Here is a 25,840-nt window from a genome sequence, read left to right as displayed (position 1 = left end):
AGCTGCGGGTCACATGGTGGAAACACACGTGTGTCAAGATGACTTGATTTCTGTGAATTTGAACAAGGCGACAGTGCGCGTGTTTGGGTTAGGATGCAGTTCATTCTCGTTTGAAGTCAGTTTGCATTTATGTGAAAGTTTCACTTGTATGACAGTTTCTTGAGTGAAACTTAATCGGAATCAAACATCTCGGAACTTGGTGAAAAAGCAGTGTTGCACCCCTGCGTCCTCCTCCTCCCTCTGACGGAACTGAGCGGACACGCAGAGCGGATGCCGGGAGCGCACAGACAGTTTGCGGTGAGCTGCCTGTCTCTCCTTCAGTGAGCCTGCGCGGCTCGATGTGTGACAGCAGGAGGAGGAAGACAGACAGACAGTTACCGTGGCTGAAGGTTGGCCTGGATGGCACCGAGTTCCCGCTGAGCGCGAGCGGCAGAGCACCCAAGTGGCGAGTCGGGGGGTGGGTGGGGGGGTTGTGCGTGAAACTCAAGGAAGTCGGGATGGACGGGAAAGGCACCCTGAAGATGTTCACCAGGAAGAAACGGGAACTGATAAAGACGCCATCCATCTCGAAGAAGAGCCGAGCAGGAAGCCCCGGGCCGCAGAGCAGCGCATCTGCAGTGAGTAGCGCATCACTTCTGGTTTCTGCCCTCGACTGCTACTCACTGTACTGGTCTGTGTGTACGTGTGTGTACGTGTGTGTACGTGTGTGTGTGAGGTGTCAGATGACCTTCAGCTGCAGAGGACAGGGCAACAGAGAGGGGCTCCAGACCATTGGTGATAGTGTGTGTTTGTGTGTGGAAAGTCTACTTACACCAGATATAAATATTCTGGCAAAGTTTTGTGTGAGCGTCAACGGGACTGGTGTGATCAGGGTGAGGAACTGAAGTCCGTCCGGGTGGGACTGCTTGAAAACACTCATTATGGTGCAATTTCACTGGGTTGCATCTTCAGATAATTGTACGTGTGTGAACCTGAATGCATACTGACTCATATCTGGCTCAGAGGAAGTATATTTGCTGTGGGGTTTTCACCCATAAAGCAGCGTCAGGCTGCAGTGTCTGTGTGTGTGTGTGTTTGTGTGTGTGTATGCTCTTGCGAGATCAGTTTCAGAGTTGTGCTCTAGTTAGAATGGAGGCAAAGCTCTAGGGGGAAGGAGCATGCTGAAACGTGGTGGCAAAAGTAGCTACAACCCTTACTCTACGAGTCAGAGAGTTAAAAAAGCCGAGCAGAAAGGCAAGAACAGGCTGGACATACTGCCCAACAAGCAAAACGTATGGCTTAAACAGGTATGTGTGAGTATTTGGTTGTCATCTTGTGCATCCAAAACAAATGGCAAATCCCAGGGATGCTTTTCTGTTTTGTGTCGGAAATTATTTGCGCTCTGTAGTGGAGTGAGTAGTGTTCTTTGGCTTTGTTAGAGATGCACTTGTCAGGCCCAAAGAGCGTGAGGCATTAACTGCACTCTGAGTCTATCTTAACTGGGAAATGACATGTAGACCAGGCTTGAATAAAACTTTTCTGTGCATATTATTGGCAAGGTTATTTCCACTTCTGAAAATGTCACTGTTCTGTTCTGTTATTCTAAACAGTAAATGACATTTCTGTTACTGTACGCTCTGCTCGGTTTGCCACACCCGACAACTGCTTGGAGCCAGGAAGTGTTACACAACGTAACACAGGATCTTACGAAAGTCTTCATATGTGTGTTTACCAACAACAGTACTGCTTATGTTCAAGGCCGCAAAAGCTGAGAGGTGTCGCTCTGATGTCTCCATGCCTGTCAGGATGTGCTGGAAAGCGCGAATCATGTGATCATCTTGACCTTTTTCGCTCTTCCTGTCCTCTCTCAGCTGTCCATCCTCCAGGAGCAGCCTCGGAAAGATGCGGGCGACATCACCCTCTCCTCTTCCCCCTCCTCTTCTTCCTCCTCTTCAACGCTCACTCCAACCTCTGCCGGGCTCCAGGACCTGTCCGTGTCCTGTCCGGGTACCCCGAGCACCCAGCACAGCAAGATGCCGGCGATGGGCTGCCCGTCTCCCGTGTCCACCCTGAAGAGACCGACCGCCCTGAGCAGACACGCCAGCGCTGCAGGTCTGGTTCAAACGCATCAGTACCTGTTAATGACATGGCTGCTGTGTACGACCCATTGCTTCCACGTCTGAGCTGAAACAGACGAGCAAAATCTGGCCTGACAAGTATAAAATATCACTGTCTACTGTCAAGCTAATTTTTATTAGTTTTTAAATTCACTTTACCGTAAATGAAAAGTTTGAGAGTGTAAAGATGGATTGTGAAGCCTTGAGACAGTAGTCTGAAGGAGAGCTGCAACTAAACAGTGTTTTCACTTTTGATTGATTATTCTTTTTCAATAATTATTATTTTTATTTGTCTCCAAAATGTCAAAACGCGATGAAAAATGCTCATCCCACTTTCTCAGAGCCCAAAGTGACATCTTTAGGTTGCTTGATTTATCCAACCAGCAATCTGAAACTCAAACATATTCACTTTACAGAAATGTAAAACAGCAAAAAGCAGAAAATCCTCACATGTAAAGAAATAGTTTGGCATTTTTCGGAAATACTCCTAATCACTTTTTGAAGAGTTGGATGAGAGGGTTGATACCACTCTCATGCCTGCAGCTAGTTAGCTTAGCTTAGCATAAAGACTGGAAACAAGGGGAAACAGCTAGCCTTGCGCTGTCTAAAGGGAACAAAATCCCAGCTAAATCTCACTGATTAACACTTCATACTTGATTGTTTAATCCTTACAAATACCTGAGTGTAAAAAGGCGTATTTGCTGTTTTATGGGGAAACCACTTGAGACTCCACAAAGTTGCAAGTCTTTGTGCTAAGCTAACTGAGCGCTAGCTGTAGCCTTATATTGAACGGACAGGTATGAGAATGGTGTTGATCATCTCATCTTTAAGAACAAGAAAGTTTCAAATATTTTTCTAAATAAATGATCAACCTTGTTGTGGATTAATTCTGTCAGTTCAGTCTAGAAGCTCAGTGATGTTCTCTGTGTCTCCTCAGGGTTCCCACTCCAGTCATGGGTGTTCACTAAAGGCCAAGGGAAAGGGGTCTTGACCCCAACTCCTCCGTCTGAAAGTCCAGAGAGCACGGCCATTGAAGTCGAGGACATCCCCGCCCTGCTGAGGGACGTGGCGCGCTTCGCTGAGGCTGTGGAGAAACTGAAGGATGTGGTGCTGGCTGAAGGTAAGATCCACAAATCCACCTACAGAAACCTCTCCCCTGATGTCCCAATATTTCCCGTCTCACCTGTCCCACCTGAGTTTGGCTCCTGTCTCTTGTTGCATTTTGTTTCCATGTGTTCTTCGTTGAACTTCGCTCTCTGGGAATGAATCCTGATCCTCCTTTGCTGAAATGAATAATGCTTGTTTTCACCACTGTTGAGACAAAACACAGTTCTCCATTGTGTGTAACCAGGTATAATTTTCAGCTTGTGGGTTGTGACAGTGTGTCTCTTATTTACTTTCTCTTTGATGTCATCGGTTTGTCTTGTGTACATGCGAATTTGAACAATACTGTTTAGTCTCCCTCTTCCCCTTTTGTATTACACACCCCAGTCCGTTTCGACAGGGGGTTACACTGCGAGGACGTGAGGAATACACAAAAGGTTTTTGTCAGTCTTACATCAGTCCTGTTTACTGACACGTGTAATTTGGGGGGTGGGGGGCTGGGAGAGTTGGGGGTGGTGGCAGAACAACCCTGCACAAGCAAGCTGACAAGTGACTGTGCTTCCTCTCTCCAAATGAAGGGTTGCGTTTCCGCTGCGCCCACAGAGTCGACCGCACTCTTGTCTCCAGCAGGAAGCCAGCGTCTTGTTTACTGCAGCCTCGTACACACTCCTCTTCCCCTCCTCTGTGATGAAGGGAGGCTGAAAACAGCAAAACACCTTTACTTTCCTCATGGAGTGACTGCCATTTACTTTAGACTCGATTCCACCTGCCGAACAAACAAACTAAAAGAGAACCAGTGTTTTAGAATAAAGTTTCAAGTCATGAAGGTCTGGCATCAGGTTAGTCTCTCTTGTCTGAAAAGGGCAGATCTCTGTGGTTCAGAGGAGACAGAAAGAGATTTGTTTTCGTGTCGTTCTGTCGGCTGTTATCTGGGTCCGTTCTGTCATGTCCTCCGCCCAGAGTGAGCTTTCTAAACAGGAAGCCATGATGGATAGCCTCTGACAGAGCGGCTGCGTCCACACTTCCTACTCTGATAGGTAGCCTGCATCGCCGTGACCCAATGCCTCCTCTACTTAATCAGCAGCACAATCAGGCTTTCGGCCTTGTTTCCTCCCTGCTGCGATCCAGAGAGCTGGTACTATATTTCCCAAGCCTCAAAACTTTTTTTGTAAACTGAGAGTAAAGTGAGGGTAAGGTGATTTGTTTCATCCGCCACAGAAGGCAGATGTAGCACAGCACCAGAATTGGTCTCTAATCTTGCAAAACAATAGAAAAGACCACATCCTCCGAGGCACAATGTTCAGGTCAGTCTGTTCTTGTTGTCAGCTGCTGCTCACACACTCTCACACACATTTTCAGACAGACTGGGAGGATGGAGGGACCGGCTGCCCTCTGGCCTCCTCTGTGAGCAAGTTGCCTCCATTAGAAAAAGAGTGAACAGAGGAGGTGGCAACATTGAACAGCGTAAAGTTGACTGTGTGTGTGTGTGTGTGTGTGTGTGTGTGTGTGTGTGTGTGTGTGTGTGTGTGTGTGTTGTGGAGGAGGAAGTGAGGATGCAGGCTGTAGGTGTGTCACTAGTGACATCAAAGCTGAAGAGCTGACACCGTGCCTGGACTTGACCTGTCTGACACAGGTTTGTTTGTCACTGTCCGCAGACTGTCTGTCTCTGCTGTCTCCACTAACAGCAACAGCAGAAACACCGACTTGCAGACACTTAAAGGAATAGTTGGACATTTTGGGAAATCTGTTTTATTGGTTTTCGGGCAGAGAGTTAGATGAGCAGATCAGTACCACGCTCATATCTGTGATAGTGATAAATGTGAAGCTAGAGCCAGTAGCTTCTTAGGTTAGCTTAGCATAAAGACTAGAGACGAGGGGAAACAGCTAGCCTGGCTCTAAATCTCACTAATTAACACATTACATCTTGTTTGTGTTATATGTTCAACGGTGTAAGTATAGAGTGTGTTGTGTGCTGCACTATTTCTTGGACAGGAGCAATAACCTCCTGGATCTCTTGGCAAGAAAGCAAAAAGTGTTATTTTTTCCCAAAATGTTGAAGAATTTCTTTAAAACACATCCAAAATTCGCTGCAGTTAACATTTTATTTTTGGTCCAACATTACCACCAGGTTGTGATGCATTTGCTAACATGGACTTAACTCTTCATTATTGATGCATTCAAGGACACTGACCTCTGAGAATCATGAATTGTTACCAAACTTCAACCTTCATTGAACTCAAATTTTTGATGGAAGGGCCCTGAAGCCACCACAAAGGAGTGATTTCACATGGCAATTATGATGTAACTTTGACACAAAAAAATATTTAAAAAAAACTACTAGCTTGGCCCCACAGGTCTTGCTGCTTCATCCACCACGTCTCCTCTTTCCCTCCCTCCCATCCAGGTAAGGAGGGTCAGCGACCCATGGCCCATGAGTGTTTGGGCGAGGTCCTGCGGGTGCTGCGTCAGGTCATTAACACCTACCCTCTGCTAAACACCGTGGAGATCCTCACTGCTGCCGGAAAGCTCATATCCAAGGTCAAAGGTCAGTCGTTGCAGGGAAGCCTTAAACCAGCCATTACAGAAAATGAATTAAAACAAATGTAGACAGAGGAAAGTTTGTTTTGTTTTTTTTTTTGTTTGCTACGGAAACATTGACAGCATAGAATTTAATCATCTCCAGTTTATATTGATCGTGGAACATCCTTAGGTAATATACTGTAGTCACAGTAGTGTGATGTAACTGATGTTAGCGTATTGTCTATTCCTAACCACAACTGAAACTTGAACACATGCACCATTGTGATTTTTCAGGTTTCCACTATGAGGCTTGTAACGAGGCAGATAAAAAGGACTTTGAGAAGGCGATTGAAACCATTGCAGTTGCTTTTAGCAGCAAGTAAGTATCTGGTACACCTTTTCATAGTATGTCTTATTGTGACATTACAACCGTGTCGTCTTATGATAGGCCTCTGGTAATTACCACTACAGCTAATACAACTAAAGGCTGTATTAGAGTGCCAGTAATGTAAGTGCCAGTGAAGCCACAGTAGTGTCCAAATAGGTATTACAGTGCATTCAGAATGTATTCAGACCCCTTCACTTTTTTCACATTATGTTGCAGCTTAAGGCCAAAATCATTAATTTTTTTCTACCATCAATAGTCAATAATGATGAAGCCAAAAAATAATTTTTAGAAATTTGTGTAAATGTATTAAAAAAAGAAAAACTGAAATATGACTGACGTAAGTATTCAGACCCTTTGATGTGACACTTGAAATTTAGCTCAAGTGCCTCCCCATTTCTCTTCATCATCTTTGAGATGTGTTTACACCTTGATTGGAGTCCATCTCATGGTAAATTCAGCTGATTGGACTTGATTTGGAAAGACACACACACACACACACACACACACACACACACACACACACACACACACTCATCTGTCTATACAAGGTCTCACAGCTGATGATGCACACCAGAGCAAAAAACCAAACAATGAGGTGGAAGGAAGTGTCTGTGTTAGGGCGCAGATCTGGGCTACAGAAGAATCTCTGCTGCATTGAAGGTTCCCAGCTGCACAGTGGCCTCCGTAAATCTTAAAAGGAAGATGCTTGGAACCACCAGGACTTTTCCTAGACACATCAGGGAGAAGGGCCTTGGTAAGAGAGGTGACCAAGAACCCGATGGCCACACTGGCTGAGCTCCAGAGATCCTGTGTGAGTGTGTGTGGGGGGGGGGGGCCTCAGTACTGGATGTCTGGATGAAACCAGGCAACGCTCATCACCTGCCCAATAGTGATGCATGATGGTGGCAGCATCATGGTTCAGGTGAAAGCTGAACGGAGCAAAGTACAGAGATATTCTGAATGAAAACCTGGGCCAGAGCACTCAGGACCTCAGACTGGGCCTAAGGTTCACCTTCCAACAGCTCAGTGACCCTAGGCACACACACACAATCAAACATCTCTGGAGAGACCTGAAATGGCTGTCCAGAGAATCTGCACAGAACAATGTCAGAAAATACCTAAAAACCCCAAATCGAGATGTGCAAAGCCTGTCTAGTTATACGCAGGAAGAACTGAGGCTGTAATTGCTGTAAAAGGTGCTTCAGCTAAGGACTGAGTAAAGGGTCTGAGTACTTTTCATTATGGGGTATTGAGCGTAGATTGATGAGAGAAAACATTTAATTTAATGCATTGTACCTTTATTACAGACAGGATCAGTAGTGCTGTTTGTGTGTGTGTGTTAATGCGTACAAAACTGTCTATTGTTGGGAATGAAAGAGAGAGAAGTGCAGTGATGGTGACACATTTGCATGAGGCAGAGCTGAAAACAGGAAGTGGTTTTTCTCCTGCTGTATGACACAAAACCAAGTTGAAAATGTTGTTCACTACCTGACTGCTAAATGAACAGATTGCCACAGACTGATGATAAATCATGTTGACTTGATTTCCTTCACTTGAGACGAATTAAGATCAAATAGATCATTAAATATGGCAACTATGAAATGATCAAAGTCAGTATTTCCAAGATTAATGCCTTGACCTGACCATTTTAGATCTTTAAAAAATAATATATTGATAGTTAAAAGGAAAAACTTTCAGTAGAGGAATGTATTTGTTATCTGTGCAATTGAAGTATATTGCGCCAACAGTTAATCACATGTTTGTCGGTGGCATTTTGGGGTTGAGATATCTGTCACAGGAGGAAGTGAGCTGGCAGAGACAGTTGAAATCTGCCTGACAAGTCTGTTTCCTCATTCTCTCCTCTGTTTTACTGTTTTACTCCTTTTCTGTCATGAACTGAAAAACACCAAGATGGAGACAGCATTTTTCATTTTTTTTTTTTTTTTTTCTTTAACCTCCTACTTAGCGGACAAGCCAACTTAAAGACAGGATGTCAGAAGGATTTTACTTGAGTGGATGAGGAATTTGTAGAAAGTGATTTGATATACAGTGTGAAGAGAGAAACTTTAACCTGGTAGACGAGAGTAACTCGGATAAAAGTCATTTTGATCACTTCCTGTCTCCAGTGTACCTGTCGGTTTCCTATAACAGCAGGGGCATCTCCTCCTCCACTTTTAAAATCAGCTCTACACATCCCCTGTTGGTCTTTTTTTTCATATTCATATCACATGTGTAGCATGCGTGCTAAAGTGTCTGTTGTTTTCTCCTCAGTGTGTCTGAACTGCTGATGGGAGAGGTGGACAGCAGCACACTGCTCTCGCTGCTCCCCACAGAGAAAAGCAGGGTGGGTGAAGGTTTATCGCTAAGCAACCAACACTAGGGTTATCTCAACACAGTTTAACAGAGTTCAAACACCTCAATTAAATATAACTCTGCATAGTGATTTCCACTCCCAACTTTCCACTGGATGTAGAAAAAAAAAAAAAAGTCCCTGAGTTGATGATGAGCCTTGATCCATGTTCGTCAGTAATGAGTAATTTCTGTGCTGTGTAGTCGATGGAGAACTTGTACACCCCGACAGGCCAGGGAGCAGATGGAGGCCAGTTCAGGAGCGACCTGCAGGATATGGGTAGGCAGTCACTCACTCTTCCACTCACACTCCAGCTGTTGTTGACTCTTTCTAGACTCTTTTAGTGATGCTTGTGCACATCTGTCCTTCCATTCACTCTCATTTTGTCTTGTGAAAATGCAACTTTTTGATATATTTAGATGTTTGTGTAGCTTACTCTCCGTCATCCATTTACATCAGAAAGTATTGATGCAACCTTTTATTCAGACCATGAAAGCTTTTGCGTTTGTTGTTCCACTGGATGCCTGGTAGGTCTCCCCCTGCTGATATAAACACTGTGGACCACTGATGTGTTTCACAATATGAGTGACAGCTGATGAGTTAAACAGCTGCAGAAACGCAGACTTAATTGCCTAAAATTAAAGGAAAATAAAGACATGACAGTACAGAGCAAAGTGAGTGTAGACAGCCAAAACACAGAAGTGACAAACACACAGTTATCACCAAAATAAAACCTAAACAAAACACCAGATGTTGGAGGTAATCACCTTAGCGACGGATCCCCACATTCTATCTGCCTCCCACAAATCATAGTCAACAAAAACAGTTTGTTGTCATAGTAACAATTTGTGCAGTGACCCGTGTTTGTGCGTCGATGTGTAGGCCGAGTCGAGGAAGTGGATGTGATCTTGCAGCGCAGTGAGGGAGGGGTGGACTCGGCTCTGCTCTACGCCAAAACCATTTCAAAGTACATGAAGGACCTGATCAGCTACGTGGAGAAGAGAATTTCACTGGGTGAGTGGTCGACCCAGATAACATCAGATTAACCAATAAGTTGATGAAGTAAATAAATAAATCTTTATCTATTTATTTATTTAATTCATGGTGATGTTATTTGACTGTCAGAAAAATACGCAATTCTAAGACAAAAGTGGCGACTTGTGATTTGTATCTGTCATTATTATATTGAGAGACTGAGATCTGATAAGATAAATCATTATAAGGAAATAAATAGATCAGTCGGTTGTTGCAGCATTTGTGACTGTACACTTGCAACTTGTCCCATCCATTATGTTGTCACATGACTGTTCTTCTATTTTACCAGAGACTGAGTTTTCCAAAGGCCTCCAGAGATTATACCAATCCTGCAAACACAGCATAACACATGTAAACCTCTCTTTATTTTTTACCCACCATCTCTCACTGATTATCTGTGATACTAGATGTTAGAAACTAGAATAAACATCATGACATTTTGTCCATGTGTTTTTTTTTTTTTTTTTTTTGTTGTATATCAAACCTTTTCTTTCTGTGTTGTGCTCGCTCCCTCCAGCCCCACATGCCCCTCTTCTCCATCTACTCTCTGGCTCTGGAGCAGGACCAGGAGCAGAGCGTGGGGCTGCAGCAGGCCAATACCACCCTGCACAGCCAGACCTTCATCCAGGTAAAGGATTAGTGTTGTAACATGAACTCTTAACAACTTCTGTGAGCTCTGTTAATTCTTAAATCACCCTGCAGCAGTCACTCATAACCTGCTGCTGCTGTTAATACTGGACTGGTCTTGGTCCCGTACACATTGTGCTGATCTGTCAATGTGTTTTTCCCTGCAGCCTCTGATGCAGCGGAAACAGGAGCATGAAAAGAGACGGAAGGAGATCAAGGAACACTGGATTCGAGCGAAGAGAAAACTGGTACAATCTCATATTCTATATATATTTGAGCACATTTCTTTTTAATCTCGAAGTAACAGTAAGACAATGATGCGTCTTTGTTCAGTTGGAGTGTGAGGTCAACCTGCGAAAGGCCAAGCAAGTCTACATGGTCCGCTGTGAGGAGTACGACAAGGCCAAAACCGCAGCCTGCCGAGCCGAGGAGGAGGGAGGAGGATCTACAGCGAAGTCTTTGGAGAAGAAGAAAAGATTAGAGGAAGAGGCTCGCAACAAGGTATTTATCAGCAACTTCATTTTATCTGTAGTTTCTGAGCTTTATCGCTGCGGGAATAACCATGAAAATGATGGTTTAAAAACCAGACGTTATTTTTCAGTGAAACATGATAAGGCAGAATTGAAGTGATGCTTATGTGGCAGCCACACTCTCACACATCGACACACGATCTGTGCCAATCTGAGAGATTAAAAAAGAAACAAAACACAGAACAACAGAAGTATATTGAAATGTGTGTGTGTGTGTGTGCGTGCGTGTGTGTGTGTGTGTGTGTGCAGTCAGACGAAGCGGAGGCCACCTACCGGACATGTATAGCAGATGCCACAACTCAGCAGCTGGAGCTGGAGCACACCAAGGTCACAGTGCTGAGACAGCTGCAGGACGTCATCAAACAGAGCGACCAGACCCTGCGCTCGGTCAGAAGAATCACAAATAAACCTCAGAATACTGTCAACCGATGAACTCCTGTATAACTTGCATTTGTCTGCTCCTCCTCCAGGCCACCATCTCCTACTACCAGCTCATGCACATGCAGACGGTAGCCCTGCCCGTCCATTACCAGACTCTGTGTGAGAGCAGCAAGCTGTATGACCCGGGCCAGCAGTACGCCGCCCACGTGCGAGACCTGCAGTTACCCGAGCAGCCGAATGTTCACTACACATTTGAGACCTACTCCCCCTCCAGCTCGTCGTCACAGTAAGAGCTTCAGATGAAATGTATTTTTTTTTGTTGTTGTTTGTTTGTTTTGCTGAGAATTAACTCTTGACCCTCGTCAGAGTTAAGTTTATTTTCCAGAATGTTGAACTATTCCTTTACATGATAATACTTTGAATGTGTTTACCATATAATTCCACATTGTTGCAGGCAGGGCCACAGACCAAGGAATGACAGTTTCAACACAGAGCAGTCGAGCCACACAGACAGTCCTGCCGCCGGCGCGGAGACAGCAGCGGCTGACAGTAGAGACACAGAGGCCCACCGCAAGAGTAAGTGACGCCTGCTGCTGCTGTAGGCGACACTGCGCTGTCATCTTCGTAAAGATAATCATTTTCATTACTATTTGTTATTGAGTCATCCGGCCTGTTGATGAGTTTACGCCTGTAGTTCATGTGTTCATTTCACTGCATATAAACAGCAGGTAAAAGACGACACAGTGTCGGCAAAAGAAAGTGATTTGAAGTCAAGTTTTTCTAAGGTTTTTAAATCTAGAATTTTTTTTTTTTTAATCGTAGTGGGACAAAATAGACCAGAAAATGTCTGCAAGGATTGTATGTAGTCATGTTAACACATTACTCTTATACTGACTTCCATGTACTGTAGGGCAGGGCCACAAGTCATGGGGTTCAACAGTGAGCGATGACAGCGTTGGAGGAGATGGAGGCCTGGAGTCTCCCACTGCCAGCACGAGTAAGCAAGAACTCAGATTCACAGTAACATACACCACAATACCTCATTTATACATAACCAAAAGGAAGAAACCAAATGGCTCTTTTTCTCAGCTGAATTCTTCTTAAAGACACAGAGTATGTCTGAGAAAATATATTTAGTGTATATTTATTGCAGGTGACATCAGTAAAATGGCTCGGACATCATCCACTGGGACGATGTCGTCCAATGAGGATGCAGATGAGAAAGACGGGAATGTAGCTTCTTTTGAATCTCCAAGTAAGATTTTCAGATTGTCTTGTGTTTTGATTCTGCTGTTTGATTACTTGGCTAAACTGAGAGGAAACGTGGGCTGTGAGTTTCCCTGGAGTGTGTATGATGGGGTTCTTTCTCTCCAGACATTAATGGCATGGATCCTGACGTGGTGGTGTCCACCAGACCCTTCCGTAACATCGGCCTCTCCAAAGCAGCCCAGACCCATCGAATGAGGAAGCTGCGGACTCCGGCCAAGTGCCGCGAGTGTGACAGCTACGTTTACTTCCAGGGGGCCGAGTGCGAGGAGGTGAGCTCTTCACCATGTCTCCAAACATCCAACCCGCGGAGAGAAATCTGCGTCCTGAGAAGCACTTTGGGATTTGAATCTAGAGCTCTTGAAGTATCCCATTAAAGTTTTAGACAAGGTTCATCAAGCCTTTCTGTTCGTCTTCTGTCCACACAGTGTTTTCTCGCATGTCACAAGCGCTGTCTGGAGACTCTGGCCATCCAGTGTGGCCATAAGAAGCTGCAGGGCCGTCTGCAGCTGTTCGGCAGGGAGTTCTCTCAGGTAGCCAGCTGTGCCAGTGACGGCATCCCCTTCATCATCACCAAGTGCATTTCTGAGATAGATAGACGGGCACTCAAGATGAAGGTGAGAACATGTATTTATTCTGTCTGTTGAAGTGCTGATTGTGTGTGAATCTTTGCCGCAGAGAAGAAGTCTAAACTGTGGGGTATAAACCACTGCTTCCTCCTCGCAGGGCATCTACAGGGTGAACGGGGTGAAGACTCGTGTTGAGAAACTGTGTCAGGCCTTTGAGAATGGGAAGGAGCTGGTCGAGCTGTCCCAGTGTTCGCCACACGACATCAGCAACGTTCTCAAGCTTTACCTCAGACAGGTGCATGTGCAGCCATATTTTCAAGTGACTTGTGGCAGCAGTTAATGGGGAAAATGTAGCGATATCCTCTACTTGTTTTTAGGACTGTCAAAAGATCTTTCAGTCTACATGGATTATTTTATTACAATTATAAATGCCTATGAACACATAGACACACACATTCTGTATACATAATCATACAGTCACATACAGAGTATACGCACATACATGTACTCATATTGTACATTCACTTAATTTGTGAAGTTATGAATCCCTCTTTTATTAATCTGGTTTAATATATAGTAATGATTTGCCCTAAAGTTATTTGTAAGACTCTCCTGCTCCACCTACATGAAATGTTGTGTTCATGCTTAGTTCAACCCCTCTAACACAATTTCCCTTATCCTTCACCGCCAGCTGCCAGAGCCCATCATGCTGTTCCGCCTGTACAACAACCTGATGGGTTTGGCCAAAGAGAGTCTGCAGAGTGAAGGAGACGCACCAGAGCGAGGGGTGGCAGAGTCGGGCAGCGTTAACCCAGCAGTGGGCAGGGGGCCCGAGCTGGTGGATCTGGGTCCTGACACTGATCCAGATGTCCTAGTGCTGGTGGACAAGCTGAAGGAGCTTCTGAAGGTGCTGCCCAAGGCTAACATCGCTACACTGCGCTACATCATCCGCCACCTCCGAAGGTTTGTCATTATGCCACTCTCGGCGGAACAAGAAGAAAATGAAAAACCTGATTCTGTTCAATTTGATTTGGTGCAGAAATGTATTCCTGATCATTCCTCTGACTTCCTCCCTTCCAGGATCGCAGAGCTGGAGGAGGATAACAAGATGAGTCCCAGTAACTTGGGGATTGTGTTTGGGCCCTCCCTGATGCGTCCCCGTCCGACCGGGGCCACGATCTCCCTGTCCTCTCTGGTTGATTACCCCCACCAGGCCCGCATCGTGGAGACCCTCATAGTCTTCTATTCATCCATCTTCCAGTCCAAAACTTCTCAGACCCACAAAACCTCCCGGTCTGCTTCCACCTCCACTGAGCAGGTAGGTAGGGCTGTGTGTGCACTGAAGGTGGCTGTTCATCTCCTCAATTATCAAGTGTTTTTAACATTTAATCATACAAGCAGTAACTTCATGAGCTAAATTTTTGGACACTAAAATACACTGCTGAGCCTGTTTCTTTGAAATGTTGAACTTTTAAAGGCAATTAACGATAGGTGATGAATGTGACTGTTGTTTTATGGTCCTGTAGATTCATGTCACTACGGCTGATGTTGGCTCATAATGCATCTGCGACATTATTTTTCAGGTTGTCTGTTCACTTGGACTGAAAGATGAACTGATTAGAATTTGGTGGTCAAAGGTCACTGTGACCTCACTGACCTTACTAATACACCTATTAGTTGTCCGAATGTTAGAACTAATATTCTGCTTCTAAACACTAGTTTTAAAAAGGGGTTACTAGGTAATAGCTTTAGATACAAAGATTTCTGCCTTTTAATGTGAAGATTTAGGCAGAAGAATAAGACTCAGAAAAGGCAACCTGTTACATGTCATACAGTCAAAAGGTAAATAATTTATGAGCATGAACAAAACCTGGCGTAAAGGTAAGAAGCAAAAAAATGGAAGTACTGAAATGTCAGAAGATGCATTTCCTCATCCAGAGTTATGGCCTATAGTCTTGTTTTATTTGGAGCCTCCACTTCCCCCCTGATTTGCATTTAATACCCTGGCCAGACGAAAGAACATTTGACCTTGTTTTGATGATAAAGATCTCTTCATTTCCTCCCCCTCCTGGTTCAGGGTACTAATGCAGATGACAAGATGGGGAGCTCTGCCGCTGGAGAGGAGAGTGGAGGCGGAGAGGAGCAGAGTAAACCGGACTCTGACAAGACGGAGGAGGGATGTGGTAAGTTTTCATAAAGACTAGGTTTGCATAATACTGTTAACTTTGCCTTGTAGCTCCCGGTGAGTTACTGGTAGGTAGGTAAAGTAGGTGGAATACACATTCATCAATTCAAAACATGTAAAAAATCTCTCAAATTTGGCCTCAGGGTTTAACAGCAGTCATTAGCCTCTCTATCTCATTCAGGAAGTTCTCTGGGCTCCAGTGAGCTGCTCCCCGACTCTGACTCAGAGGTTGATGACAGCAGCCAGAGGACTGCCCACTCCCACACCCTGATGAAGCAGGAGAGCGAGGTGAGCATAGATGACGACCAGCTGAGCTACAGGGACAGCCTAGACCTGTCCAGTCAGTCTGCAACCCAAACCGACCCAGAACAAGACGCAGATCAGGACCAAGACAACCCAGAGGGAGGAGAGCCCCCTGCTCTGCCAGACAGCGGTCCCCCCGATGACGACACGGGGGCGGAGCAGAACCTGAGCGTCTCTCTGGCCGAGCTCAATGTGAACCAGTCCAACAACAACTACCCATATTCCCCTACTTTAAACCTATCAGGGCTTCCACTAGCACGTCTGTGTGGAAAGAAATTACCCCTGACGAGGAACAGGGACAGTGAGCCTGAGTTTGTCTGAAATCATCATTATATTATCACTGGAATTTATTACAGGAATCTGGTTTTTATGCATTAAAATCCAGGGCAACCTGCAACTGTGATGCTTATCTCGTATATTAAAATCAAGTTTTTATGTTTTTTTTTTTAACCTGTGTGGATGTTTGCAGCCGCATTGATCTATCCTGGCAGTGAAACCTCTGCATGCTTACTGCTGTTTGATGCAATTACTTCTGTCATTGCTAAGGTTTGATATGAATGAAATGTCAATTTCTAATTGAAAGTGTCTTTAATTTTTGCTCTTACAGTCCTGAGGAAATGTGGGAAGCAATCACATCACTGAGTAAATTCTCTTTCGAGTGCTGCTGGTTTCATTTCAGCACTAGAATTTAAAAAAATTAATTTAGCAGTTTCTTATAAATGTTGCCTGTAGTGCCTTTATAAGTGTTCAATCTATTTTAATAAAAATGCTTATATTTTAAAATTGTGTCTTGTTATTCCATTTATAATCTTGTTTTGATATGTTTGTATTTTACAGGCCAGAGTAAATACAAATGGGGAACAGTTACCTTAACCTGGGTAGGAACAAAATACCCAAAGTGAGTTTAGTTACTACCAATGGTGGCAAATCTCAGTGACAGAGCAATCACTTCCTGGTACTGGAGGAAGTTTACTATAGTGGGTGGTAACTTTGCATTGTGATGTGAGGGAGAGTAGACAGATAACCCTAAGAGCGTCAGTCCACCGCAGGTGCAGCATGGCCTTCAAAAGGAAAAAAAAGGTAGGCATCTAAAACCATTATAGCCTGATGTAGAATTATGAAATTGGTTTGCCCTGCTTTAAGTTAAATATTTGTTTTTGCAAGCAAAGGGTAAGATTACATGAACTGAACCAGTTCAAGGAAACAATATTTAGTTCCATTTTAAATCATTTATTTTACAAAATCTGTAACAAGATCAAATATTTAAATCTAAACAAAACAAGTCACAAAGAAGGGTAATCCATTGATGGGTGATGAAAGATGTAACATCTTCAATTTCCTTCACTGGTCCTCCTAAATGTTGATCCAGAAGAACATCTAGAAATAAGACATTTTATTTTTATTTATTTTTTATTTAAAGCATCAACACACTCATACTACACACATTTGTTTTGGCTGATTAGATCTGTTGTCTTGACTAAGTTGACACATACAGCGTTTGACTGATGTTATCCATCAGATGTATCTATGAGGCTATTATAACATGCTGAATTAGATGAATGAAAGTCTCAACCTAAACACATTTATTCCATATAACATACCCGTCTGTCACTGGACCAGTCTGTATGTGATGTACCTCCCAGCTGTTTCACTAGGCCTGATGATCTTTACGACCTGGAAAGGTTTAGGAAAAACAGCAGAATTTTAGGCTGGATTCTGGCACAATTCACACTGCAGGCAGTTAAATGAGTTACGACTGAACACAAATTCTGTTCCAAGTCTTCTTGTGTTTGCATACTTACACACATTCATTCAAATAGTTTCTGCTTATTAGCAAATAACATGCAAATACTGTCAGTGTGTCTTCAGTAGGAAGTATTGTTTATTATAACATGGGTCTTATTTTTTGTAGTTTGTGAAGTTTAGTTATTCATATCAGTGGTGCTAACACTGTATTCACCAAATTACTGATATCTGGGAACACAAACAACATCACAACAGCAAAGAAAAAAAAAAACCTGTTAAGACCTGTTAACATCAGGTTTTTGTCTGCAACGGAAAAGGGTACAATCAGCATTCACACTCAGGTCAAATGACTCTGCAGTAGATGCAGGTAATTATCAGCTCTGATCAGCGTTGTAAACACAACACCCAGGTGAACACGAAAATTTTTGCCCCTTTTCTGTCAGGGCACACAGACACTGTAAATGGGAATGTAAGAGTGAGCTGCAGCTCTGTATGGATGCATATGTCATAGATTCTATCAATTAAAACTGTCTTAGATGTCTTACCTGTCCTCTTTTTAAGCCGAAGTAGCGAGCCACAGGGTCCCCAGCCTGGATCCTCGGCAACTGACTCTCTTTTAATTTACTGAGGTAAAAATGTTAAGGAAGGACAACAAATGCATATTTTCTTAAAGACTATTATAAAGACAGTAGATACAGCTCAATTGTGGTGTTTAGGTAGATCAACTGCAATTTTAAAGGATACTATCTTGCCAGAAGTTCAGTCACCTCCTCTTTTGTCATAACAATGTGCTCTGGAACAAGCTGAAAAACAAAAAAAGAAATGCATTAAACACAAAAATATCCCTGAGGCAGAGCGTGTAAGATCAATTTGAAATATACAGTCGATTGGGATAATGCAGTGGACTCATTAGTATGTTGTTTACCTCATGCTCTGTGATGTTAATAAGCAGCTCCTGCTGTAGGAACTGCTCCAATATGTATTTGGGCGCCATGTCAACTAGAGACTGTAAGGAGACATTTCCATATATGTTTTTGCCAAGAGACCAACATACACACAGAGAGAAGTCAAATAACCACAAGACAGTCACAGCGTAATCAAGAGACATGCCTTTTCCTTTTCATCAAAGAAATGTCTTGTTAGCATTACTTTCATCTGACATTTACCTGTTTGGCTGAGGGTGTCATGCCCATCTGAACTACAATGATGGCTCGTGTGATGTTCTCTTCCTGCATCCTCTGACAGTACATCTTAATCGTTTTGATTCCCACCTTGGGCTCCTCTGAAAAGTGAGGAAAAAAATAATTTCATATTATCACAAAGATGCATGTGTCGTACAAAATAAACATAATGTTAATTTTCAAAGTTTTAATCACAAGAAAAGATAAGGGTTTATTCGACTTAATGCAGCACTGACTTAAAGTAAGGCATGCTGGTTTGAAATTTTGCTGTTCTCTGGGTACCACCTCTGTGATGACAGCTTTGCCCTAATAATCTTAATGCTCCACTGACACATATGAAGTGTTCTATGTTTTCATGCTAAGAACTTTAGATCCTTATCTCCTATTTATTTGATCTTCTCCTTATGGCAGCTCATTTTTTACATAAGGACACAAATACTATAGTTTTCATTTCCAGCAAGAAAGCTGTAAAACAGTTTAGTTCAGGAGTTTGTTATTGTAAAAGAAGTAATACCCTAGCAGGTTAGATATTTAACCCTTTGATTTATTTTATTTTCACACTCCTGACGAAATGGTGGCGCTTGCTTTTTTTTATTGTACTGACAGGAAATTATAAAAACTGTTATCTCTCACCTTCACTCATCATCCTATTTGTTTTCATAGAACATCACTTACATTTAATTCCACGTGTCAAAAGACTGATGTGAAATTGTGTCTAGGCATAGTCTGACACATTGAGATTAACACTCATATTTTTCATATAAAAAAACAAAAACAGAACAGCTGTGCATTCTGCAAGATCGGCCATTGTTGTGAGTTTACTGATGCAACAGGAAGTAGAATGTGTCCAACATGGCGGCAGGCTGTTTATACACCACCCCTGCAGTCACTGGCAGTTCACGTTGACCATCAGGTCATTCGAAGTCGAAAACGAACCCAGCTATAGTATGCGGGGCTGGATGGTTGGATGTAAGGTTTTTAGTATCTAATATTGGATGTGAACATACCGGGAAAGAAAACAAACATCTGGTCGGTGGGGTCATCGTTGTGTGCCACCAGCACAGTGAGGTCTGTGCGTCTGGGCCGACCCTCGCTGGGTTTGTCTCCAAACTGGCTCTTGAACTCGTCCAGTGTCTGGTCCAACTCGTCCTGTGTCACCAGGTAGCCCCGATCATGGCACAGCTGAGGGCACGTAGGTGAGGCCATAAAGTCAGTGAGTTAACCAGAAAAAACATACTAATTTAACAGTTAACTAGAACAAACTAGAGGATGTTGACCACTTCTAACAGCGACTACAATGCGATGTATGTTTTCCATTATTTTCGTCTCAACAACTCTCAGGCTTCGCAGTCTGAGAGAAGTGCTTCCTGAAAAACTCAGCTGAAAGTCTCTCTAGCTGTACCTGTACAAACAAGTACTGTTTCCGGTAAATCACACAAAATATGTTATGTAAATATGCGGCTTGACGGAACACTATCAACAAACTACCTCACACTGGCGATAAAACCAACAAAACCCCGTGTGTTCAACATGACAGAGCGGAGCCGCTGTTTAACTTGAGCTACACGCTAAGCTAGCAAGCTAAAACAAAAAACACTCAAACCCAACGGACCTGCATAATGGTTTTGCGAATCTTCCATAGCCTGTATGTTTCCTCTTCGTCATCCATTTCGTCTCAAATGTTCCTCTTTTAAAAAAAAAAAAATGTATTTAAATATATATATTTTTTGTTTAATTTATCACTCTCCTCCTCCTCCAGCAGACGACGCGACGCACGTTTTCGTTTACCGACGCAGCTTGATGACGCGTACTGACTGGTAGTGTATGGGTGGAGTTTGACAAAAAGCTACATTAATAATAATAATGATTATTAATAATAATAATAATAATAATAGCATTATTAGTAGTCATAATAATGATAGCAATAGTAATTAATAACCTAGCAGCGTTGTATTGATTGGCTCTGACCCCCCACCGCTGTTTCACAACAAACTGCAGGGCGGAGCCTGCAGCTACAATTTGGCTTTGGATCTGTATAAATGTGTCCTCTGTTCTAACAAAAATGAGACCATTACATGTGTTTTTCATATTTGGAGCTGTGGCAAGCAGCGGAGTACTCCTGGCGATGGTACTGTACTTTGTTTTATCCACAACGGTAACGTAACCCAAACGGTATTTGACGTGCGTTGCGGGTGTTATTTCCATTTTGCCTCACCGTGGTGGCTGTGATATGCTATTATCAACCATTCATTCATAGATTCTGCATATTAGCAATAATAAGCTAAGTGAATCTTTTTAGAGCACATATTTGACTGGTGAAGTTGTCGCCCAAATTGATATTTACTACAGTGTTACTGTTGCTCCTCCACGATTTGCATAACAAGTCCGATTGTCTGCCTGTGGGAGCACGATTATAAACACTGCGTACACAGGGAGTGGACTTTAATTTGAGCCTGCGTATTACTTCACTGAATGTGTCGGGGTGGGAAGAGTAGTACAAAGGTACAAGCAGCACTCCTCTGTTTGGCTGCTGGTGTCAGCTGATCAAAGCTTATCAATCTGAAACACAGCAACAGGCAGTCATTTTAAAGGTTTTATAACACAAGGCCATGTCAGCACGTTTCTGTTACAGCTGAAATTGTATTACTTCAGTGGGCAAAGTTTATTTCAGCTTATCCTATTATCCTATAGCAACAAAATCTTACAAATCATCAGTGGTGGAAAAAGATATTCAGGTTTAGGTAATGGGTTATTAAAGTAAAAGAAGTGATACCAAGCTATGAAGTATGAGTAACATTTTAAGGTAGCAAAAGTATAAGTAAAAATTAGGCAAGTAACATTTTAATTAGTAGTATCTGTTAAGTAATATGTACAGAGCACTAAATAGCGCAGTATTTTTCTCTGACATATGGTGGAATAAGATATGACAGCCTAAATTGAAAGTACTGAAATTAAGTATAAATATGTCATAGTTGTATATACATACAGTAATGGAGTAAATTTACTGAAAACTGTTTTAACACATATACAATTACTTCCTGTCCTGAACATAATGACTGCTCAGTCTTATCATGGAAAATCAAGATTGTACTGCTGATAGAAATCGCATCTTCCCTTTCTGACAATAGAACATCCAAAAATTTGTCATTTTGATAACATATCTTTCTAGCTAGTTTAATGTCTGTTTTGAATCACACAGTAGGCTATCTGTAAGTATTAATTAAATATATATATATATATTTTGGTTGGTACTCTGGTTTGTTATCATTTATCAATGCAAAGCCATAAAGCAAATTTTCTGTGCAGACTTGCCAGACTTGGCCTGAAACACACTTTAGTACCAATTTTCTAACTGTTTAAAACACTAAAACACTTGTTTTCCCTCATTATGATTATTTGGTTGAATGAACAAATGTTTTTGGCTTAGTCATGGTGAGACTTAGGGGGTTATGTGTGCTGCAAATCATGCCAATTCACTGATGTAACCTTTTATTTTTCGTCCTGATATTAAGCACATTATGTAATGGGTTTATGCATTTCTTCAGACTGTTGCTCTTTGCCCTGGCCACATGGTGTTCAGCCTCCCGTGGCCCAATTATTTGCTTTTATAAGGAGTCATCAGTCTTCATGAGTTTATGATAATGATGTGAACTGTGGACTACAGCAAATGTGCATTTCTGATGTGGAACAGCAGAGAGGGACCTATTGGAGAATCGGAGCCTATCAATTCTGTTAATGATCACATGGTCCCTTTACATGAGGACACTGGACACTGAGCTTCCTCAGTAGTGAGATTGTGGTTCAACAGATAGGGTGTAGCTGAAGCCACTGAGTGGTTTAGAGATTTGATCGCTCTCTGCCTTCAGAGGACCTTACTGAAGGGCAGTCATGCGCCTGATAGGGTCCACTGTCCTTTTCTCTGTCCTGCTGCAGGCTATGGTAAGAAAAGATGACATTTGGACTGAAACAATGGTTTATATTAAAGGACTGGTGCTTTTTTTTGTAGAATGTCATATTTTCTTTTTAATTTAATTAATCAGTGGAATAAGATCTATCAAATGTTTGTAAACTGTGTAATGATTTGGAGCCAGAAAAAATTCAACCCCTTTACTTTTTAAGGATGAAATGCTTGTATTTCCTGATTATTAGTGCTCCATCCTTGTTATCTAATACTCATGCAGCAGGATAGAAGTGTTAATGTTGGCTCATCTGTTATACAAACAAACCCGATTGTGCAGTTTTGAAATTAGCTCCTATCATTGAATTCTTTTTTTTACCCCTCTTTCTCCCAAACAGTCTGCCCCGACAGAGGACTGGCAGACGGCCACGTCTATTTATGACTTCTCAGCAACAGACATTGATGGCAATGAGGTTTCCCTAGACAGATACAGGTAAATCTATGCATGATATATCCTCTCCCTAAATGTTCTGCAGTGTCCCGTTACATGTCCACCAGCACTACAACGTTATGGATGTGTATCTTTGTGTTTACAGGGGGGATGTTGTCATCATCACCAATGTTGCCTCTAAATGAGGTAAAACCCCAGTAAACTACTCTCAGTTTGCTCAGATGCACGCCAAGTATGCTGAGAGAGGTTTACGCATCCTTGCCTTCCCCTCAAACCAGTTTGGGAACCAGGTACACTGACACAGGAGTGTTTTGTTAAAGCAGCATGATAGGACAGACCTGAGAGTGCACTCTGAACATTTTACATTATGTAAATGTGACAAAACGAATTAAAAAACAATCTACATGAGACTTTACAGTGTACTCTTTACTGATAAAGATGGAAGAGTTTATTCACAAAATTCTTTATAACTATGATATTTATGGTGCATTCAAGGGAAAAACAACATCATACTGTAGTAAATGAAATCAACAGCACTGATTTAGTAGTTTTCTTATTTTAGAATGACACTTGTTATATGTATAATTTGATAAGCTGTATATCTACTCTAAGGTCAAGGCCTGACTAGTACTCACGTCTTTTGTCATTTCTCACTTGTTTTACCTTGAAGGAGCCTGGCAATGAATCTCAGATCAAACAGTTTGCCCAGTCTTACAACGCTCAGTTTGACATGTTCAGTAAGATCAACGTGAACGGGGCCAATGCTCACCCTCTGTGGAAGTGGCTGAAGGAGCAGCCCAACGGGAGAGGTTTCCTTGGAAGGTAAGTGGCGAGCATGTGAATCGCTGAACACTGGGGCAAAGAGATGGGGTGGCACTTATCTTATTATGAAACAAAGGCCTGTGTGGGCAAGTTGGTGTATTTACACTGTAATGACATGACACTTCGACACACACTGGTAAATATGTTTTTGATTGAATGAAAGTGTTCACACTGATTATTTTCTAACAAATGATTTACTTTCATTCCTGCAGTAGTATCAAGTGGAACTTCACCAAGGTAAATATTAATTATCAGTAATTTATATTTTATGTACAGTATTTAGAGTTGATAAAGCAAACAATTCATTGTCTATGCTTGTAATCATTGCTAATATGGTGCCCTCTTTCTACAGTATAGCATGTTTGATGGTATAGAATGATTATTTGAAGGAACCCATAAGCGATTTTCATGAATTCCTTTATTCTAAAAGTGAAATAGTTAATTTTGTTTATAATGATTTTCCTATTCTCTCCCTCTCCAGTTTTTAATCAATAGAGAGGGGCAGGTGGTGAAGAGATATGGACCCCTGGATGATCCAAGTGTATGTACAAGCATCTGCCATTACTATACTTAGTTAGATCTTGACTGTTGTCCACTTGTATATGCTTTTTCTTTTTTTTCTTTTAGCTTTTATTTATCTGGCTAGATATATCATTGTGTAAATGATGAATTGAAAATTTAAATGAATAAACAAAACACCAAGATTAAGAGAAGACATATATTTTTGGATTTAAAATGGAGTTGAGAGAGAGAACTGTACGCTACTATAGCTGTAACTGCAGATACTGTGTGTTGTTACGTCTCTCCAGGTGTTATTAATACACTTTCATTACGACATGCAGTAGATGCCAACTTCTACTCTTGCTTTCTTTCCAGGTGGTGGAGAAGGACCTCCCCCAATACCTTTAAACTCCTAATGGATGACTGACACCTCACTAGCTGATTCTCTACTCATTTTGTCTTTCCATCATCCTTTCCCCTCTTTTCTTTGCCTCTCCGAGCATCAGTGGATATAGTTTGGATCCAACCCCAGACCAGTGACGGTCTGCTCAAAAACCCGCATGTCGGACAGGGCAGACCTGATGAAAATGGCGTGCAAACCTCCTGGGAGGATAACCAAGCTTATATTCATTAGTTTCTCTGGAGAAAAGGAGAGAGGATCCCTCAATCCATCATATACACTTGTAGTAGAGTAATCCATGGCATTGTTTTCCTAATAAAATGCACTAAGATTTTGTTTGAATTATGTTTTGTCTGGAATGTTTATTGTCAATCAGCTAACCATTGGGATTTTTCAAGTGGTGCTAGTGTTGCTCATAGAGTAGTAGTAGATTTTCATGTGTACAACAATCTTTCATGCATCTTTGTATGAAAGTGACTCAAGATCCATTTCTGTCAAACTGAAAAATGTGAATGTGTGTGAGTCAGAAAAACCTTAACAAGTGAGCACGAGAGCTTAAAATGAAACTGGGATTTGTCCTGGGTAGAAAAATGTATAATATTAACATTCTTATCTATTGGACATTGGATTTGTAGTACAGCAACTCAATACTTAGATGACAGGCACAGATACGATTTGTAGATATCATTTTACCTGTGGGGAGGAAAATATTGTCACATGTCTAGTCTAGAGATGGATGGAGAAACAATGATTAATCCCACTATCCCACACAAACCTGGTGGTTCGCAACCTGGGGGTTAGGACCCTACAAAGAGTAACAACATTAATCTCAGGGATTGCCAGGTGAGTAAAAGGATGGGAAATAAAACAACATTATGCTATGCAGAAATATTAATTTCACATTTTTTAAAAAAAATTTTTATTGTGATATTCTGAAGAGAAAATCACTTATTGAATTGCTCAAAATTCAAGGGGTGTCATGGAGACATGATTTAGGATCAATGGATCACAAGCAAATACAAATAAAGTGGGGAACCCCTGGCCTTTATAAGACTATAAACAAATACAGATGCCTCTTGATAATTCCATGATAGTTTTTTTTTGTTGTTGCTTTGTGTCCACAAGGATAGTGGAAGCAAATAGCAGTATGATGTTTTAGTCAAACTGCTTTTATATTAAACCAAGGATTGTACAGATGAATGTTCAGTAATATTGCAGTACCAATGAGTTCTTATAATACCATTGGTTCATGGTCATATGGCCTTTAAACATTGTCAGCAAACAAGCCAATATTAACAGTGTTATCAGCACTTTAATTAAGGGAAAACTACTTTTGCTTCTGAGCCAGAAACCTAATTAATTCAGCCAAAGGAAAGCATCCAATATAGTCCAAGTAGATATGATATATTTAGGATGCTGGGGTTTAGTACAAATGGTGATTAGTGAGGGCATAGGCCTGTTTGCTTTGCATGGGCACCAGTTAAGTC

At 42.1% G+C, this 25,840-nt stretch overlaps 3 protein-coding genes across 6 annotated transcripts; 2 read left to right on the top strand and 1 right to left on the bottom strand.

The window, feature by feature from the left end:
- The first annotated feature begins 327 nt into the window (after positions 1 to 327).
- On the top strand, positions 328 to 16,137 carry arhgap45b (Rho GTPase activating protein 45b). 2 transcript variants are annotated; one of them, XM_056379334.1, is made up of 24 exons: positions 328 to 617; positions 1,851 to 2,091; positions 3,034 to 3,216; positions 5,605 to 5,745; positions 6,015 to 6,099; positions 8,380 to 8,452; positions 8,662 to 8,737; positions 9,341 to 9,472; positions 9,783 to 9,844; positions 10,011 to 10,121; positions 10,288 to 10,368; positions 10,454 to 10,621; positions 10,900 to 11,037; positions 11,121 to 11,317; positions 11,486 to 11,607; positions 11,942 to 12,028; positions 12,185 to 12,286; positions 12,406 to 12,569; positions 12,726 to 12,914; positions 13,024 to 13,161; positions 13,558 to 13,829; positions 13,947 to 14,184; positions 14,944 to 15,049; positions 15,233 to 16,137. In XM_056379334.1, exons 1-24 carry the CDS (start codon positions 339 to 341, stop codon positions 15,673 to 15,675), a joined length of 3,828 nt encoding a protein of 1,275 aa, XP_056235309.1. In that variant the 5' UTR covers positions 328 to 338; the 3' UTR covers positions 15,676 to 16,137. The 2 variants fall into 2 exon arrangements, with proteins under 2 accessions (XP_056235309.1, XP_056235310.1); XM_056379335.1 differs by lacking the exon at positions 328 to 617 and adding an exon at positions 684 to 1,286.
- Positions 16,138 to 16,563: 426 nt separating this feature from the next.
- polr2eb (RNA polymerase II, I and III subunit E, b) lies at positions 16,564 to 20,084 on the bottom strand. Its single transcript, XM_056379338.1, has 8 exons — positions 19,894 to 20,084; positions 19,289 to 19,463; positions 18,267 to 18,382; positions 18,026 to 18,106; positions 17,845 to 17,903; positions 17,646 to 17,724; positions 16,956 to 17,028; positions 16,564 to 16,731 (listed from the first exon to the last, which is right to left on the bottom strand). Exons 1-7 carry the CDS (start codon positions 19,948 to 19,950, stop codon positions 16,963 to 16,965), a joined length of 633 nt encoding a protein of 210 aa, XP_056235313.1. The 5' UTR covers positions 19,951 to 20,084; the 3' UTR covers positions 16,564 to 16,731; positions 16,956 to 16,962.
- Positions 20,085 to 20,262: 178 nt separating this feature from the next.
- On the top strand, positions 20,263 to 24,695 carry gpx4a (glutathione peroxidase 4a). Of its 3 annotated transcripts, none has more exons than XM_056379340.1 (7): positions 20,263 to 20,409; positions 22,578 to 22,672; positions 22,776 to 22,920; positions 23,301 to 23,452; positions 23,665 to 23,689; positions 23,934 to 23,993; positions 24,329 to 24,695. In XM_056379340.1, exons 1-7 carry the CDS (start codon positions 20,344 to 20,346, stop codon positions 24,359 to 24,361), a joined length of 576 nt encoding a protein of 191 aa, XP_056235315.1. In that variant the 5' UTR covers positions 20,263 to 20,343; the 3' UTR covers positions 24,362 to 24,695. The 3 variants fall into 3 exon arrangements, with proteins under 3 accessions (XP_056235315.1, XP_056235314.1, XP_056235316.1); XM_056379339.1 differs by having other exon boundaries at positions 20,329 to 20,436; XM_056379341.1 differs by lacking the exon at positions 20,263 to 20,409 and adding an exon at positions 22,039 to 22,220.
- Positions 24,696 to 25,840: the final 1,145 nt, after the last annotated feature.

Source organism: Seriola aureovittata, chromosome 6, assembly GCF_021018895.1.
Source record: "Seriola aureovittata isolate HTS-2021-v1 ecotype China chromosome 6, ASM2101889v1, whole genome shotgun sequence".
NCBI lineage: Eukaryota > Metazoa > Chordata > Actinopteri > Carangiformes > Carangidae > Seriola > Seriola aureovittata.
Note: the sequence above shows the minus strand (reverse complement) of the source record. Positions and strands in the feature narration are given on the sequence as shown.